The sequence below is a fragment of the Trachurus japonicus genome, chromosome 9 (assembly GCF_045865225.1).
Source record: "Trachurus japonicus isolate A0001 chromosome 9, Traja_1.0".
In the NCBI taxonomy this organism is placed as follows: Eukaryota; Metazoa; Chordata; class Actinopteri; order Carangiformes; family Carangidae; genus Trachurus; species Trachurus japonicus.
Window position 1 is genome coordinate 34989522 of NC_140915.1, and position 19216 is coordinate 35008737.

The 19216-nt window shown below is 40.4% G+C and overlaps 1 protein-coding gene across 2 annotated transcripts in view; it reads right to left on the reverse strand.

The window, feature by feature from the left end:
- Positions 1 to 10222: 10222 nt before the first annotated feature.
- The window catches only part of nsmfb (NMDA receptor synaptonuclear signaling and neuronal migration factor b), a 65065-nt gene continuing 56071 nt past the window's right edge, over positions 10223 to 19216 (reverse strand). For both annotated transcript variants that reach the window (XM_085788226.1, XM_085788227.1), the window contains 2 exons: positions 13437 to 13512; positions 10223 to 10381 (listed from right to left, as the gene is read on the reverse strand). In XM_085788226.1, the coding sequence (XP_085644352.1) occupies positions 10284 to 10381; positions 13437 to 13512 (174 nt within the window). In that variant the 3' untranslated portion in view covers positions 10223 to 10283. The remainder of the gene's footprint in view (positions 10382 to 13436; positions 13513 to 19216) is intronic.

Below are 19216 nucleotides of genomic sequence, written 5' to 3' on the forward strand. Positions count from 1 at the left end.
CTCCTCTTCCTGGTTCGTCAAATTTGGACGGACCAGAAAAGTGGTATTCATTTGCAACGTTATATGGACATGCACTGCTACGCCGAGACCCCCTGTAACTCAGAGAAGCCACGGATAACTCTGAAACTTCTCCCAGCCCTTAGTCCACATGAGGGTGAGTAGATAATGGGCCCTAGTTTGGTGGCGCAGCGCAGGTGGCGCAAGGTAGCGCAGCCAGTGTAATGCAAGTTTCGACCAGCGCAGCCTAGTGCAAAGTCAGATTGGCAGATTGGTAGATCGCGCTGCGCTGAGATAGGCGTGGCCGCGCAGCAGGGGGAGGCGTCACAGATTCAGCTTGGTGCAGTGGAAGTTTCGTGCGAAAATGTCCCGCCGAGGGTGCGCTGAAAGCTCGCCACCTCAAACCAGGTCTACTCTCAGCGCAGGGCGAAGTGCAGCAGGTGCAGTGGAAGTTTGGCTGACTGACCTGCAGTGCACACACGTCACCAAGACCTCACAGGCAGATTTCCACAGTTCCAGGCACATTTCAATGCAATAAATATCCACAATAACCACTATTTAATGCAACTAATGGAATCAACACGTGAATTTATATCTATATAGATTGTCCCGTCACATCTGACGTCAGATCAAAGCAGATATCAAAGGCTGTCGGCACGCGTAATGGAAACTCCACCTGAATTAACACAGCAGGGACGAACTGGCACTGATAAGCAGCTGCTCTCTTAGCCCACCACAACATCCTCTGTATCAGATAGTCAGTATATAGCCTATACTCAGCATCTCTATCACAGAAAAAAAAAAGAAAAAAAAAGAGACGGACAGACAGAGAGAGAGAGAGAGAGCGTCCTTTACGCTGATTTCATCCCGCATGGTGTTTGTTTATGTTGTGATTAGTGTACACCTTTCATCTGTCTTACACAGGGAATAATAAATTGAATTGAATAAATGTGAGTTTCTTTATTAGTTTATTAGTTGTTGTTTTTTACACTGGGCAGCGGTTCTCAGTGTATCAGATCAAACCTGATTAAGGATATTAGTAAACTCATTATTCGGCCACTCTGAGCTCGGACCTCCGGGCCAAAACAGCTGTTTCCTCCTGGATGTCAAAGTATCCAAAGTTCCTCGTGCAAGTCAAAGTATAAAATAACAAACTTGCAGCGCGCATCGCCCGCGGCGCAGTTAAAGGTGAGGAGAGGAGCTCATTTGATTGGTGAAGATGCGAATCGGCCTTTCTCTCCTCCTCCTGTCTCCCTCCCGCCCTCTCTCCTCCCCCTTTGCCGTTTGCGCCGGTAGGAGGGACGAGAGGAGGGCTTGCGCTGGCCTAAGTCAGACCGCGCTGCCCACTAAACTTGCGAAATGGACCTGGACACGCCTAGTTGGCGTGGCGAAGCTGCGCTGAGTTTAGACTTCGCTTGGTCTAGGAAACTAGGGCCCAATGAGTGCAATTTGATATTTGGGTGAACTATCCCTTTAAGACTTTAAAATAACTAGGTTATTATAATTGGGTTTAAGTTAGGTTGAGAGTAATGGTTAAGGTTAGGCATTTGTTTTGGATGATTAAGGGTTAGGGTAAGGGGCTAGGGAATACATATGGCAATGAGTGTCCTCACAAAGATAGCCACACAAACTTGTGTGTGTGTGTGTGTGTGTGTGTGTGTGTGTGTGTTTTATACACTCCACGTATCTTTGTTTGGTTGTGTATCTTCAACATGTTGAACCCTGTTAGTCACACACCAGATTAGCAATCACAACATGAGTTTTAATGACTGTAGCTAACAATGTACATCTGGGGCCTCTACACATGTGTTGCTGCCATCTGTTCAGTTCATGATGACATTTGGTAATCACAGCGGAGCAACAATATATATTAGCACCCAAGGACACAGTTATAATAAATCTCACTTAGTCATGTCTATTTGTCAGTCATTCTAGAGAAATTGAGACAGAAATTTAAGCATTAATGACATGGATATGTTATTGAGCATATATTATCTGATTAAAAAAAAAACACACATCCCTCCTCTTACCAGTGAGTTCATGTTCCACTTCTACATTGCTGTTTAAAAGGCAGAATGAAGGTGACACACAGCAAGGTGGCCTAAATGACAGTTGCTGTGACCTGTGTCACTGAGACATGTGGTTACTTTTTGTGGACGGTGCATGTCAGATCTACAGTATGTAACACTGTGTCTTTCTTCTGTACTGTACAAATTGTGACTTGAGAGAGATATTGTCCCACAGAATATTTTGTTGAGCAAAAACTGGAACGGTTGTTCAATATTCATGTGTTTAAGACTGCTCATTTTATTCCCAAAGCCCTGAAAAGATAGTTTGTTTAATGAGTATTTATTTTCATTTCATTTCATTTGACTCCAATTATGAATATGTTTTGATTCATTCATTCATTTTCTTTACCACTTATCCTGCACTAGGGTCACAGGCGAGTTGGAGCCTATCTCATGATGACATAGATAGATAGATAGATAGATAGATAGATAGATAGATAGATAGATAGATAGATAGATAGATAGATAGATAGATAGATAGATAGATAGATAGATAGATAGATAGATAGATAGATAGATAGATAGATAGAGATAGATAGATAGAATAATGGTGATCCTCAGTTTTTCATCTACCACCGTCATTGTACTTCCCAACGATATTAGCATGGTACACAATAACAACTAAGTTATACCATGGTCTGGATAACTATTCAATTCTGATTGGTTGCAGGGTGTCCATTAAAAACAGCTATAGGACGCCTATGAAAAGATTTGAATTATTGCACTGGCTCAACTGCTAGTTGATAACCATCGCAACAAAGACGAAAAGCATAACAATTTTTTTTTTTTTCAGTGCACCACCCTCTGATCACAAGACTCTGTAAGAGGTGCACTGGCCTTTTGAAATAACGTAACGTGACTCATTTCCCTTTCATTTTTCTTCCTGCAGATGAGAGGTATTTAGTCCACTCAGGTGTGGCTTGTGATTTTAACTATTGAACACATGTAAGTATTAATAGGCTAATAGATTTAATATTTATTTCTTTGGTAAGCAGCATGGGAGGTGTGAACCGCCCGACAGGAAGCCCATCCAGCATTAACCCTTTACATAAAGAACATGGTAAACCTTTTAGGTAATAAACTTCTGTGTGTTGTAGCATTGACTGTTGTCACTTCCTACTGTATTATTAATAGTAGTTTATTTGAATGTTAGAGTCAGGCATCAATTAACAATCAATCAACCTTCAATAATTTAATTCAAACAAACTTAATTCATGAATGTTATTGAAGAGGTGTACAGTAGGCTGAAGCTATTCAGCTTATAAGTGCCGACCCTTTAATTCTTCATTTCAGTTAAGTTAAGTTTCCTTCTTAGCTCATAACTCCCCTCTTTCCTTAAACCATTTTTGAATATTGTTAGGGAGTAAATTATTCTTTACTTTGTATGTGCAGTTTTGATTTTCTCTAAGTCAGCAAACTTTAATGTTCTCAATTTGATAAACAAATTAGTGGTTGTATCCTGCATGATTTACTATCCTTATGACCCTTTTTTGCACAATATAAATAGGTTGGAGGTTGGTTTTGTAAGTGTTTCCCCATATCTCTACACAGTATGACAGGTAGTAATATGAGCATGTTGCAGTTGTTAATGACATCACTCAGTCAATAAGAAGACAGTGACACGAGCTGTGTAGAACTAAGGTTTACTGGAAAAAGGTTTTAAAAACAATATTTTTTTCTCACATGTACCCACATTGTGCAATGCAATCACATTTCTTTGCTAGTAGTTCAGATACAATAAATTTGCCACACTGGATTCAAGTTCCATCTATAATGTTAATTCTAAGGAAGAACCCAAAAGCTCATCGAAGCTACCCAGATATATTTGTTACTCTTACTAGTATCAAAATCAACAGATACAGTATACAGTAATGTTAATTGCTATTATACCTTTTATAATAAACAAAATCTTCTTTATCAAGACATATAGATGATCAACATGTTTGTTTTGGAGCCTTAGCGCAGCAGCTATCTCTCCTAGAGTCTCTAGCTATTTTAAAATCTAATGCTCAGACTTAGAAGTTGATGCAAAGTGAAACAGACGTTACATAAACGCATTATTTTCCACTCTTCCCAAAACACAATCGCAGCCTGACTGGCAGCGTCAGGGTAATGAAAGCAGCATCTATCTATCATCCTCATCAAACTCAATCACACTCCCAACTGAGCCCTGGCAATCTTCACAGAAGCTGGCGAGCCTGTGTAAGGTGGGGGTCCGCGCCTCAGCCGCAACACTACGTCTCATTTAGAAACGAACAGGAGGGGGGAGAGGTATTCAAAGACCAATCTGTTGATTTGTTTAATTACTGCATGTTCTTGTGAAATGGAAATGGATTCTACTAGCACAGAATCCAGACTCTGTGTAGCTTTGCTTGCTCAACACACTTTTCTTAATGGATTTACATTAGGATCCACATATACGGCCTGAGATTTGGTTTTGTTACGTCATAGCTGCCAGCGTCCACCAAAGACTGCCAGGGCTGTCCTTGCATGAGCCCTCTGCTCGACTCCTTCACTGTTAGGAAAACATAATGTCAGGTGAAGGCTCCTGCTTCCTCCAGCGCCGATACAGTAAGAGCAGATTCTGACCTTAAAGGACAATTCCGGGCAAATCAGGGCTGTATTTTCCTAACATTTTAGGTCTAAAAGAAGGAATCTGAAGATTTTCAGTTTAATTGCTCCTGTTTTGCGGTAGTTGTGTCTGTCCACGGCACGGCAGCGATGAATGGGACCGGATTGAAGTTCCGCTGCTTAGGCTGTTTACATCCCTCAAAGCCGCAATTTTTTTCCACAGACAGCGTCAGATGGCTACTCAAACACGCACCGAGATGTTTATTTACTTTAAGCAAGCCGACATGTTTATAAAACTAGATCTAATTCAAAGTCTCGCGCGAGACCCAAGTTGATGTGCTCGGTGTGTTTACGTGCAGTCGGAAGCTACCGTTTGTGTCATAAACACAGGAATATCAACTCTTGACTTGCTTGAAATAAACAAACTTCTCGGTGCATGTTTGAGTAGCCATCTGACGCTGTCTGTGGAAAAGAAAAAAGTTTAGAATAAAAGAAATAGAGTTGGTTCTGACCTGGTTATAACGATAAGAACAATAATAAGAGTTAAAACTGAAATAATAAGTGTGAAACCAACCTTTTCATACGTAACCCAAGAGACGAGAAGCAAATGGGATGATAAATAATAGTTTTTAGTGAGATGGTAGCAGAAAGCTAACGCAAGACAAAGTTTAATGTGTTGCTATCAGCTGTCCACAGTTTGAGGTCCTAGTAATGGTTTGTGAGTTTATTCTCTGATCACAGCCTCAGGAAGGCTCAGTGAAGCTTGATGGCAGATAATTGACCTGAATTTTCTTTGAGATCAGAGAGCTCATTATAAATGCTTCAGGCACGTGTCAGTTTTTAGTGTATCTCAACGTTTGCTATTAAACCCGGCAGCAGCAGGATTAAATACACTAAAACACAGCTGAGCAGGTATATACTGTAATTAGGCTCCGGGGTTGGGACTCTTATCTTTACTGTAACTGGTAGCAGAGGAGAAAGCAGACGAGTCATTTCTGAGCAGGATTAGCGCAAGACTGTTCTCCAGGAGCCAAGCAGCAGGCGGCCTGCATTCTGCTGTCACTCTGCCACACATTTATCACTTTGTATCTGTCCATCATCCACAGCACTGTAAAGCAATAGTCATTAAAATTCAAAGGTATTACACGCTAATACAATACCCTGAACTATGTATTCTATTCTTCACATGAAAAGAAATTTAAAACAACCATACAGAGATATAAGTGTATACATAGTATATTGCTACGGAAGATTTGGAGAGCAGGTGATAAGGTTAAACAAGTACATATCAACATGAAGCAGAATCATCAATGTACAACTTTTACAAAGGTCTGATTCTACCTTCAAGCAAAGAGATAAGTAAGTAAGCACAGCAGACATAGGCCTCCAGGTTCAACAGTCAGGATACAGTGTTTTCACATTACATTAACTTTGAGGTTATGAACACAGAAGACCAATAAGAAGAAGAAACCTATATGTGACATCATACAGCACTGGTTCTATCAGTATAACAGCACTGATATTTAAACAGCGCTGTGAAAATGTGCAATATATTGTATGAATCAATACAATTAATTTTCCATTAACAGCAAACCTGTCAATAAAATCATATCAAGGGCTGTTTAGAACACAGAATAAATAAAACAGATGGAATTCAAAACAAAGCTGTGTTCCTAGAGTGTTACAAATAAATACTTTTAACACTCAAAGTAATTAAAGGACTTGACTACTATTATAGATCTATGGTGTGCTGGATGAAGAAATGGCACAAACAATGGATCGTATCAATGAAATAGTACAAAGTATAAGTGTTGTAAACCTCCCGCACACCAGTGTAACCAGCCACCATAGTCTTAGCTGTTCATTGTTAAGTAGTGATCTGATTCGTTGCTACTGTGGTAGGTATTGAGTTGCCAGCAGTGTGTTCTGTATGTGTGATGACCGGGACACACTGTCTGCATCGTGTTTGCTGAACTGCTGCAACTTGCATTGAGTGTATGCATCCATACTGCAGTGTTGCTGCTGCAGCTCTGTTACTGTCAGACTGATGTTTACATTGAAAATATAATATCTATCAATAGCAGAGACTTGATTGTTAATTGTTGTCATAATATTACGTCAGGTTTCTGCTATGATGATTTACAGTAGTACCTGTGGCCTCCATGGTCTCTATTACTAAAATATCACATTCAGATAGACTAGACATAGAGACGGTGGTGAAAGGTGTCCACTTAATGTCACTGCATCTTGTTTTGTGTGATGTTAGTATAAATATATCTTTCAGTCTTTTGTGTCATGAGTGAAATATTTGTAAGACACTAATGCTCTAGAGGATAAGTGGCAGTGGAATCTGCTCTAACCTGTTCATGTGAAAACCCAGATGTTCAGCAACCACCATGCAGCACAGTCAGTGTGTCCGAGGCATGAGCATTTTGATGTGACATTTGTAATAGAAGAAAGAATACAGAAACTCTGTCAAGGCCAATGTCAAACATACAGCTGACTTCCAATGCAAACACACAGGTGAAATCATAACCTCCTAGACAGAGGCAGTTCAGATCATTTACACTGATACATGGATATTTTAAATACAGATAAAATATTATATTAACCCACCAACTAATCAATAAGTTTTCAGTAAAGTCAAGAATTGATTATTTCAATTTCTCCATCTACTTAAAGGGCTTCAATCAAGGCAGTTAATATTCAATAGTGGGACTAACCTATAATATCTTGTCTTATCTCATTTTATACATAGATCCTCTTTGGTAACCAGGGGATGTTTCAAATCCTCAGTGTTTGGGTCAATGCCAATAAACCTAAATATACACTGAGACACAACATGTTCAAATGCAATGGACATTTCTTCCAGCTCAAATGACTTTCATGGATCAAGAAGCAACAACAACAAAACATTGCAATGTACAGGTTAGGCTGATTTACACACACACACACACACACACACACACACACACACACACACACACACAACTTTACATATGAGGAAAACTGGGATATAGAGGCAGGATGCATACAGTTATGTGGACATATGAAACAACGTGTTATTATTCTCAAAGTCCATCCCTGAATCACCCCTCGCCTTGAAACTAAATCCACATCCTAATCACGGTCCTGCAGCCAAGCTACTGAAGATATGAAAAAAAGAAAGCAGTCATTACTCCCAGTGGATTCTGCTCATTCTTTCCTGTCTTTGTGGGGACATTGGGTCTGCAGAGGTTCACCAACACACACACATAAAGCGAGTTTAATCAAATGATGAACCTGCATATTTGAGGGAGAATATTACAGTATAACAAGAGGACATGGCCACCTCAGCACAAGCTTGAGATGGAGCAGTGTACATGCCACTCATCCACTCAGACAGCACACTTATCCATTAAAACAAACAACTCTCTCCAAAAACTTTTACTGTTAGTTTTAAGTAACTTTACGCTTCATTAGTGTGAGTATTTTGCAGCTTTACAGTGTAATAGGGAATAAGCCCTTCTTTAACAAAAATAGAATTGCTTTTCATAAATACAAGCTATAGGCCAATAATGCATTAGGCAAATACTGGCATTTGTTGTAAAATGGGTTATAATTTTGATATAAGTACGACAGCGAGTAAACTTAATAATGCCTTTGTGGTGAAGTGTTAGTTTTTTGTTTTTTTTTACCCTAGTTTTAGTTTTAGTACATACGGATAAATTCATTTGTCATGATGAGGACGACTCAACATGTGAAAATAAATGTATAATATACAACGTCTTCTGTCTGAAGGAAGCTGTTTAAAGTTAGTGAAAATACACCTGATGATGTCATCGTGTCCAATGATGTCACCCAGGTTTGTTTGTTTATTGGGCTTCAGACTTACACTGTGTTGCAAAAAGTGGAAGTTAGAAATTGAAAGACATTGGTATTTACCATACAGAAAAAGACAGTCTCTAATTGCATTGTGGGAAATGTAGGACTGTAGGATGTATGTATAAATGTAGGAGTTTGACCCACACTTTGGGCTTTAAAAGTCAATATATTTCACCCTCTGCTGTTTTGCCTTTGACCAGTCTCTTTTGTTTTACCTCAATAAGCTCAGTGATAATAAATATTAATGTATCTAATGGAAAAAAAGACATACACATCATTTAAACTATAAAATATAACATCTAAAATCTAAAATGTCAAAGGACATAATGTCAGAAATGATTGCGGTGTGGACTGTGTTTTGACAGACAGGCATTCATATTGAGATATTCACTAAAATGAATTAGCTAGCACTGTTTTAAAGAGTATATTAACACAAAAACAACAATTTGGTGGTGAGGAGAAACACAAATAACAAAGTGTGATATCACCTCTGCCACTCCATTGCTACTTTGAATGATTCAAGCTAAAGTGTCTAAACAGAAAATCTCATTTACTCCCAAAAAATATGAGTAAATTGAGAATTGAAGTGAATAAATTATACAGTACGGTGTGAACGCTATCAGTGTGTATGTATATGTGCCTATTTCAAATAAAGACACTGCCAGTGGTGGTCAGAGTCTAGTGTCCGCCTGCAGCCTCAAAAACGCAGGTAAAATACAGACACGCACAAAGAAACACAAGCACACTAAAAAGGATCAGCACTCAGGAACCGACAGCTCAAGAAAGAATCGCAGTCGTCGGCTGAGCGGGGTCAAATATAACGCTGTAATGGTTCAAAACATGCATGGATACGTGTGTCTGTTCGGCTACAGTTGACCTGAAAGACTATGAAAAGTGTGAAAACCTCCGCCCCTCCACACACAAGCCGAGATATGACATCCCTGACGGTGGATTGGCTCTGTGTGGAGTGTGTAGGCCTCGGATTCTGATCTACAGTATGTTGCCAACAGTAAGTCTAAGTACAATTCTTAGTACCAAACAATGGGATTTAACCTGAGTTAATACAACAGTCTGTACAAAATACTATACAGTTATTTATCTAGAAAAAAAAAGAAGCTGTGTTAAGTCAAGACATCTAAATTTTCATTAGACTAATTTAATGTCTAGATTTCCACACGATAGCACGGCTGGGATTCTCTAATGCTCCAGTAAGCACTTGTTTATTTACATATAGGCTCTAATTTCCTTGCAAACAACCTCCACACCCGACAAAGAAAGCGCTTCCATCCTCTAAGCCTCCGCCGAGAGAGAAGAGACGAGGCAAAGAAACAAACAGACAAACAAGATCTGTCACCCTCTAAACTCTGGCTGCTCTCTGCTGTCACTTTTAGATCCTCTCTGAACTCAGGAATCTAGTAACTCTACTCAGTGTCTTCTGACACATTTAGGATAGGATGATGAGTCCCTTGCTTCTTCTCCTTTTTCCCAGTCCTTCTCCTCTTTTTTTTCCTCAGAGAGATAGGCAGAAAGTGAAAATGGATAAAGGGGGAGGGAGAAAAAGTACACCACTGGTTGAAACTACAGGGCCACCGTGTCGCTTCAGAGTGGGACAAACAGACCCAAACTTGCACCGCTTGCTTGCTCCACTTCTGTCACAGAGCCGGTCCAGGCGCCGTCCCCTAAGGCGCCGCCCTTCAACCAAACGCCCCGTCCACCGTATAACAACAGTAGGCTCACACTGCGAGATCACCGGCCGTCAAAGCCAAAGGAAGGCGAGAGACGTCACAAGAGGTCGTCGTAGTCCAGCAGCTTCGAGTGCTGGCGGCTTTTCCACAGGCGGAACAGACGGAAGTCAAAGTACATCTCAATCATCTCTTTGCCTGCAGTGGAAGGAGAAAAAAAATCAAAAAAAACAAAAACAAGTTAATATGAAAGAGAATGTGAAGATTTGACCAACTTTATGGGCTTGTAAGAGTTTGATCCACACTGTAAAAAAAAAAAACTGTAAAAAAAAGTGAGTAGATATTACAGTTAAAATTCATTAAAATACAGTGTATTATAGTTGATAAATGCCCATTATACTGTAAAATGACATACATATTATGTCAAAAAAACATTGAAAACCAGCTACCTCAGTTGATGTGTTGAGAGCTAAATACTGAATGAGTGCATCATAAAAACAGAGAGCAGCTGAGTTGTCTGAGGGAAGGTAACTATCAGAGTGGGTGACCTGCCAAAAAAATCACATGATAATATTTTGTCTAGACTCCACAGTCCACAGTCTTAAAGGGATAGTTCAGTGTTTTTGTAGTGGGGTTGTATGAGGTACAAATGTCCCCTCAGTATAATATCAGCAGTAGACAGCTCTCTGCTCTGCCCCAGTTAGCCATAGAGAGAGTATGTTCACCGCAAACAAGATAAATCTCAAACTAATACACCAGTTTAAGTGTAAAATATAGCCAAGTAAAAAAAAAAGAAGTTTATCTGGAACTAACTGACTCACTCAATATTTCTCCACGTAGGTAGGCTGGCCGAGGCGCTGTATCACTACGCCTATTTGGGCCGGACTCTTAGTGGTATGAAGAAGAGGCGGAGTCAGGGGCGTTTCTAGACATTCTGAGGCCCCAGGCAGAAGCACTGTGAAGGCCCCTTCCCCAACCATGGGCCACAACTCTTAATTAATCCCAAAAGCCCAAACCATTAGTAATTCAATTTTGCAAAGCATACAATGCACAATGTTCTACACAGCCATTGGCAACATGTTGTCATTGATATATACCATTGTCAGCCATCTCTGGGGGCCACCCAGAGGTAATTGCCTCGGTTGCCCGCCCTGTTGCAACGCTTCCAGGTGGAGTGATACTCACTTAGACTAGAGGAAGTCTAAGTGAGTTGGTTATTTCCGGATAAACTGGTGTATTATTTTGAGATAGGACTTCTTGTGGGCAGAGAAAATACCCTCTTAGTTTGGGTCTGTTCACAGCTGTTTATCTCCTCTATCTCTGTCCAGCTCTATGAGCTGCTAGGGCTAACTGTGGGAGAGCTGTCTACTGCTGATATTTTACTGAGGGGTCATTTGTACCTCATACAACCACACTTCAAAAACACTGAACTATTCTTTTGATCTTAACCTGTATCCTGTTTCTGGTCTGATTTATTGTGAAAGTCCAGCCTGCTAGTTGTGATTCGTATCCCTGCTGCTATTACGATGCTCAGATGGAGAGCTGGTTCATGTGCTGCTACAACCAAATTTGCAGAGGCTGCAGAACAGGACAAGGACTGCTGTTTAGCTGTTTTGCTCTAGCTTAGCAGAGACTGAACTTAACCTTTGTCTTGTATTTGCTTTCTGCTACTATCTCTTGTGTTAGGGTTGGTTTTGACCCATGTCTTCAGCACTAAACATATTTTTTTCATCCAATTAGTGTTTCTTCTCTTTTTTACATTGTTAGGCTTACTTATCCATGGAAATGTTGGTTTTAATATTTTTGGTGTGGGCCCCTGGGCCTTTTATGTTAGTATACCCTACAGTACAGTATACCTATTGACTTCAATTTTCCTCTTGTCAGCTTTCAGCTACCATCTCTTGTGTTAGGGTCAGTTTTGACTGTAAAACACACTAAAAACAATTATTTATCATTCTATTTGTTTCTCATCTCTTGGTTACGTTGTTGGGCTTCCTGGTCCATGAAAAGGTTGGTTTTGCACTTCAGTTTTGTTGTTTTTATCGTTATAACCGGGTCGGAATCGACCCTAACAACACAAATGTCATAATTTTAACCAGAGCATTTTAGAATTTTGTGAATTTTGTTTTGTTTTATTTCGTTTAAATATACTGTATATAGGTTCCTGATGAAATCAAAAAGCCTTGATGGAATAAACAAATCTATGCGGTACTTTTATGCATTAAAAACCTAAAAACGGGTCAGTAGCGACCCTAACACAAGAGAAAGGTTAAATATGTAAATACACTGGAGAAAGATTTTATAGTGTGATCTGTCCAATTAATCTGCAAAGTCGATCATACTGTATGCCACAATATAAGGTCATCAGATCAGATGAGATTAACACAAGTGTTTAACATGCCCATGTGTAAGAACTAAAATATGGAATGACAACTTGCTTATCTATGCTAATGAATTCTAGTCTAATACTTTCCATGACCTAGAAAACAAATGCTTCAGTCTGCTCAAGGCGATGTATGTGCACTTCACTCAAGAAATCAATATGCAAAAAAGCGATCTGCTTGGAAAGAAAAGATAACCTCATATTCAAAATGCAAAGAAAAAGCCGAGGGCAGAAAGACAGCGTACTGTACAAACATCTCAGCCTCTGGCTTTCATCAGATACGGAGGTTTAAGTGCTGAACTCTGCCCTACGATAGGCCGTTAAATTAATAGATGTTTCTATTATCTTTCAACACTGAGTGCAGTCATATGAATAAAATACAAGTGCTGGATGTTTTCTCGCAGCACTGCAAGTTGTATATGTCTGGAGAAAGGATAGAGATGAAGCCGAGTGTGCTGGCTGAATACAGGACAGGAAAAGCCATAGAGGCAATAATGACATTTTAATAGGAAAATAATTAGCGTGGCGTCAATAGATGTCGGAGGAATGAGTGATGATGGATGCACCGAGAGCTCAGCAGAGTTCTCACCTGTGTTTGCTCACACTCCCTTATGTGCTTTTTTCATTGCTGAGCAGCTTTACTGGCATTGATTAATGTCCACTATTAATATTCAGTGGGTGTGCTGGTGAGGCCGATAGCACTAAATCAATACAGATACTGTACGCATACGGTGCAGACATGCATGGCAGAGGAGGAATAAACATGTTTTATCTGTGTGAAAACAGCAATAAAGGAACATCACAACATTTGTATAATTGTATCTGTATGCAGTGTGTGTGTGTGTGTGTGTGTGTGTGTGGTGCTCTCACCCTGTGCAGAGAGCTCTAGTGGGGACTTGAATTCGACTGAGGAGGGTCTCATCAGCCTCTTCAGAGTCTGGATAAGCTGCAGGGAAAAGGGGAAGGACAAAGAAAGAGAGAGAGAGAGTTAGAGCGAGGGAATGCTGTTTCAAATGCCATCAGGCGTTGGGAAGGAAAGCAGAGGAACCAGTGACAGAGATCTGAGTGGATAGAGAGAGCAGGAGGAGCTCCCGCGGCACTTTGATTCTGTTTGTGTGGCACCGCAGCCGAGTGTGGTGTGAGAAGGTCAACGTGCCACTTACACTGCAGTAAATGATTGTGTGTGAAAAGCACATGAAGCGATGTTTTCTCTCATCTGTGTAGAGTGGTAAAGGTCTAACAGAGCAGGATTCATGTTTTTATTGTAAACATGTACAGGTACACTGAGTAGTGGGGGAGGGGCGTGGCACTGCCATTTATAAACAGACCTTGTTAACTGATACCAACGCCAATGCCAACAATTACGATTACGAAAATCCACTGAGTGGAAATTCCTCTTTGGTTTCACCATAGACACCAATAAAAAAACATTTCAAGAATAGAAAAATATAAAATAGCCTACAGCAGTAACTGTACTTCACACATTACCCATTCAAGTACATAATTTCATAAAAGCACACCACAGTATGAATCAAGTTTACAATTGTAGATCTAAGACCTGCCTTAGAACCTGCTGTGCAGGGAAACCCTCAGCAAAGGAAAAAACAGGAGTAAACAGGGTAAAGAGCTACTGCATTCTGGTCTTATTTATTGTGTTAACAGCTTCTGGGACAAAGGACTTTTTGTACAGGTTCTTCCTTGCCATTAGTAGTCTATACCGCTTCCCCGAAGGCAAAAGCTCAAATTCGCTGTACATGTGATGAGAGGAGTCATTAGTGTGACTGCTGAAGCAGTCACACTATTGTTCTTCTGTTTGGCCATTTTCTTCCGCCTTTTTACGGTCTTCTTCTAGTCCTTCATACTTTGTGCTATTTCAACAATTCATATATCAAAACGTGCAGCTTTTTTTGAACTTTATCGGCATTACTTTTCTCTTTTTAACTCTTTATACTTTTTAAAATATTTAACTTTTTCTGATTTTTTTCAGCTTTATAATGTGTGTGTGTTGCGTCTAACGAGCAGAGCTAGAGTGGTGTCAGAGTGGATAGAGGCAAAAAAACATTCTAGAGTTTTTCTGGCTAAACTGTCAGCATGGCCACAAATTAAACTCTAGACAAATTATTTTCTCCAGTTTTGTAGCCACACTTGTCTTCTGGCTAAAATTCTGGTCAAAAATGCAAAGAGACTTAGATAATAATTTAAAATATTTTTTAAATGCAGCCAGGGAGCTCTCTGCTCTCATACAGCTCAATGCATTTTTTTCACAGCAGCAGGAGAAGGAGCTCAACTTTGTAACTTGCTGTTAAGTGCTTTTTAAATCATTTTAATTCACCAAAAAATAGTCACAGGTCACAAAAAAGTCCTCTCCTTACTTGGTGTGGCTAATTTATACTAATTTCTCCTTATTTTAAGCATCATTGAAAAATCTCACATTCATGAAAGTCTCAACCTCTCTTATTCACAACTCTGTTTGTAGTCCAGTTGGTAAGGTGTCTGCTTGCCAACCCCAAGGTCACTAGTTCGAATCCAGGCTGAGCAATCTTGTTATGTTATGTTGAATTCTGCTCCCCTCCATCACCCTCAATTGGTTACAGGTGGTCGTTAAGAGACGCATTAATTGCTAGTGCCACCATTTGCAGCACATCATCAAATTACAATGGCAACATACTGTGCTCTCTGTGGCGAAGTGGCAGAGTTAAGGTTTACTGATCATGAGGTCATGGGTTCGCTTCCTGCCTCATTCATGTTGTACTTTCTGCTAGAGACTTCATTCAAATTCTGATTTGTAGACAAACTTCTAATGGCTCTTTTATGATGCTTTTATAAAGACCCACTCCCGTGAAAATCGTGTTTTTTGAGCTTTTCACATGTTCCTGTGGCATTTTTCTTGTGTTAGAGCACATATCAGCAGAAAAGGAAGTGCAAAATTGCATTTCTGAGTTTTTCTGCCTTCAAACTGCTGTGAACCAATGGCAGACTCAAACTGGCAGTTTCAGGGAGACTGGAGCTGATGTGTCACAGCTCCAGGGGAGGGCACTAGTGCTACAAGCTGCCGCCCCGTTCTTCATCTGGCTCAGAGGTGAAAGGCTTGGCAGCTCAGTGTAGCTGTCAAGGTATAATAGGTATAGCTCACCTGGTAGAGCAGCTATCACAGTGAGCAAGGACTATGCTCCAGTCTGTGATCGAATCCCAGTGTAGAGTTTTACACTAAATGCGCTGAATCTGTAATTATACAATGTCCAGCTGTCAGCAACCGGGGGGCAAAGTCAAAGTCTTCTGACCATGAGATTGTGGGTTCAATTCCTACCTTGGTCAACCATTTGTATGGTCATCACTGCTTGCACTATTTTTACAAAAGTGTCCTCTACTTACTTGTGGTGGTTAATTTCTGCACTTTCCTTACTTTTTCTGTTAAGCAGAAGCCAGTGATCCTCTTATAAAAGCTTTTCTTTGCCCCTCATATACTGTCTCTGTCTGTAGCCTAGTGGTTAGCGTGCTGGTCTGAAGACCTGAGGGTTGCTGGTTCAAATCTTGCCTTAACAACAATTATAGTGAATTATTTTCCCAGTCGTCCTCTGTTGACTTCTGATAACTTGCTTCATGTTGAAACTGCTGCTCTCAGCCTGAAATTCACAGAAATTTTCATTCTAAGTCATTCAAGCTTGACTCTCAAGCTTTCTTGATGTTGACAGTGCAGATCATTAACAGACAACAGTCTCTGCAACTGTGTGCACTGTGGCCTAGAGGCAGAGTGGAAGTCTATTGACCATGAGATTGTGGGTTCGATTCCGACCTTGGTCAAACATTTGTATGGTGGTCACTGCTTGCACTATTTGCTAATTCTGCAACAGAAAACAAAAATCTCATATTCATCAAACCTCTACTTCACTATTAGTGTTGGAATAGCCCAGTGGATAAGGTTCCTGCCATCTAACCACAAGGTCACTGGTTCAAATCCCACCTGAGCAGTCTTGTTAGTGTGTCAGCAACTTTGAACTTTAAAGACCCGCTCCCATGAAAATCATGTTTTTCGTGCTTTTCACAAGTTCCTGTGGCATTTTTCTTGTGTTAGAGCACATATCAGCAGAAAAGGAAGTGCAAAATTGCATTTCTGAGTTTTTCTGCCTTCAAATTGCTGTGAACCAATGGCAGACGCAAACTGGCAGTTTCAGGGAGACTGGAGCTGACGTGTCACAGCTCCAGGGGAGGGCACTAATGCTACAAGCTCCTAGCCTCGTAAACCAGCCTCTCGCAGAAATGCATTTCATTTCATTTCATTTCATTTGGGGTGGGCGGCAGCAGGGCGGGAGTAGTAGCAAAGACGGTTTAATATCTTTGGTAGTAGCGTTGACAGACAACCCCATTCAGCCAATCAACAAGTTGGTGTAGCGACGGGGCTTTGCACCAGTCGGTCCCTGATTGGCCAACGTGCTGTGTCAATCACAGCGGCGACGCTGATTGGCTCGGCCTTCTGAGGGTTTCAGTCGAAACGCTTAGAATGGGGATGAGGCCAGACTCTCCCTCGGAATGAAATGAAATGCACTTCCGCGAGAGGCTGGTTTACGAGGCTAACAAGCTCCCACCCCGTTCTTCATCTGGCTCAGAGGTGAAAGCCTTGGCAGCTCGGTGTAGCTGTCAAGGTATAACAGGTATAGCTCACCTGGCACCCTGATGGGGTACGAGGAGGTGGCTGGGCGGGTGCAAAACAGCGCAGTCTCCGCCCACCCCCCAGAGGTGAATTGCTAATGTGCATGGCTAATGAGCTGGTTTTAAAATGGCCGAAAAGGGTTGCGGTAAAGGTTTATTGATCATGAGGTCATGGGTTCGATTCCTTACTTTTTTTTTTAAGCAGAAGCCAGTGATCCTCTTATCAAAGGTTTTCTTTACCCTTCACATACTGTCTCTGTCTGTAGCCTAGTGGTTAGCTTGCTGGTCTGGAGACCTGAAGGTTGCTGGTTCAAATCTTGCCTCAACAACAATTATAGTGAATTATTTTCCCAGTTGTCCTCTGTTGACTTCTGATAACTTGCTTCATGTTGAAACTGCTGCTCTCAGCCTGAAATTCACAGAAATTTTCATTCTAAGTCATTCAAGCTTGACTCTCAAGCTTTCTTGATGTTGACAGTGTGCAGATCATTAACAGACAACAGTCTCTGCAACTGTGTGTGCACTGTGGCCTAGAGGCAGAGTGGAAGTCTAATCACCATGAGGTTGTGGGTTCGATTCCGACCTTGGTCAAACATTTGTATGGTGATCACTGCTTGCACTATTTGCTAATTCTGCAACAGCGTTCAGTTGCTATCAGCAGTCACACCATTTCCATTCTTGGAAATGCTTTTTCTAGTTAATTATCTTCTCAGCTTTAATTCGTCATAGAGGAAGCTCAAATGTTTCAATGGCTTCCCTAAAATCTTAGAGACCATGTTCACTATTTTCTGCAGTTTGTTTCTTCCTTTAATATTCAGGTTTCCGCACCACATGATCATGTTAAATGGTAAAATACAACAATATATGTTAATTGCATGATGATCATGTATAAAAGCTTTTCAAATTGACGTTTTCATTTTAAACGTAATTTGTGGGAATGAAAAAAATATATTAAAAAATGTCCTCTGCTCTAGATTCATGTGTTAATCATGACTCATTAGTACCTTTAGTAAAGATGGGAGCCATTTACACAGTATAAAGTAGTTTAGTAATTTAGTTAATCAAGTACAAGGTACATGTCAATGTGTAGTTTGATCATAAAGCTTAAGGTAAGCCCTGCCCACCCAGACCCACCATACAAATTCATACAAATTCACATGATGAAGTTCCTCTGTTCTTGAATATTTACTTGAAACTATAAAACAACAACAATAAAAAAGGAAATTACTGAATTTATATAAATGAAAAACAGATGAACTCAGTCAGCGATTCTGTGTTAAATGAGTTTCCCTGGGTTGGATAGTAGATTACCAGATGTGACAATGTCTGTAGAGATTTGAAGGAGATTTCTCATGATCGACTTTATGACTAAAAACATTCCAATGACTCAACTGACAAAGAGACAGATAGTTAGTCTCCTAGGCCGTCTTTACACTACACGGTTCAAGTGACCCAGTTCAGATTTTTGTCCTCTCAAGTGGCACAGTTTGGATCTGTAACCTGAACATGTAAACAGGAAAAAAATATTGGATTTGGGCCTCCTCCATGTGTGGAAATACATCCTATACAGTAGGAATCAGATACTTGCCATTATGTCTGTAATCTAAACAGACTGATCAGATATTTCCTGGCATTGCGAGTCATATGTCATCAATAATGTGACAATTAATTCTAAAGATAGTGTTTATAACTGATGTAGCAGTGTTTCACGCAAGCAAAGCAGGTGTAAATGATATAAATCAAGAGGAATCGGATAAAGGCAACAAATTGGAACTGGGCATCAAGACCTGTAGTGTAAAGACAGCCTAATAGAGTCCAAAGATGATAAACCGGTTGATATTATAGAGTATACGAGGACACTGAGCTGGTTCATTCCTGTAAGTGACTGATTGGATCAAGAAGTGTAAGCAGCCTTTCCGGGTTTCCAAAGCAACACATTTGCTTTCAACAGAGAGCTACAAAGAATGTCATTCATCAAATCCAACACTAGAGTAGAATGTGAG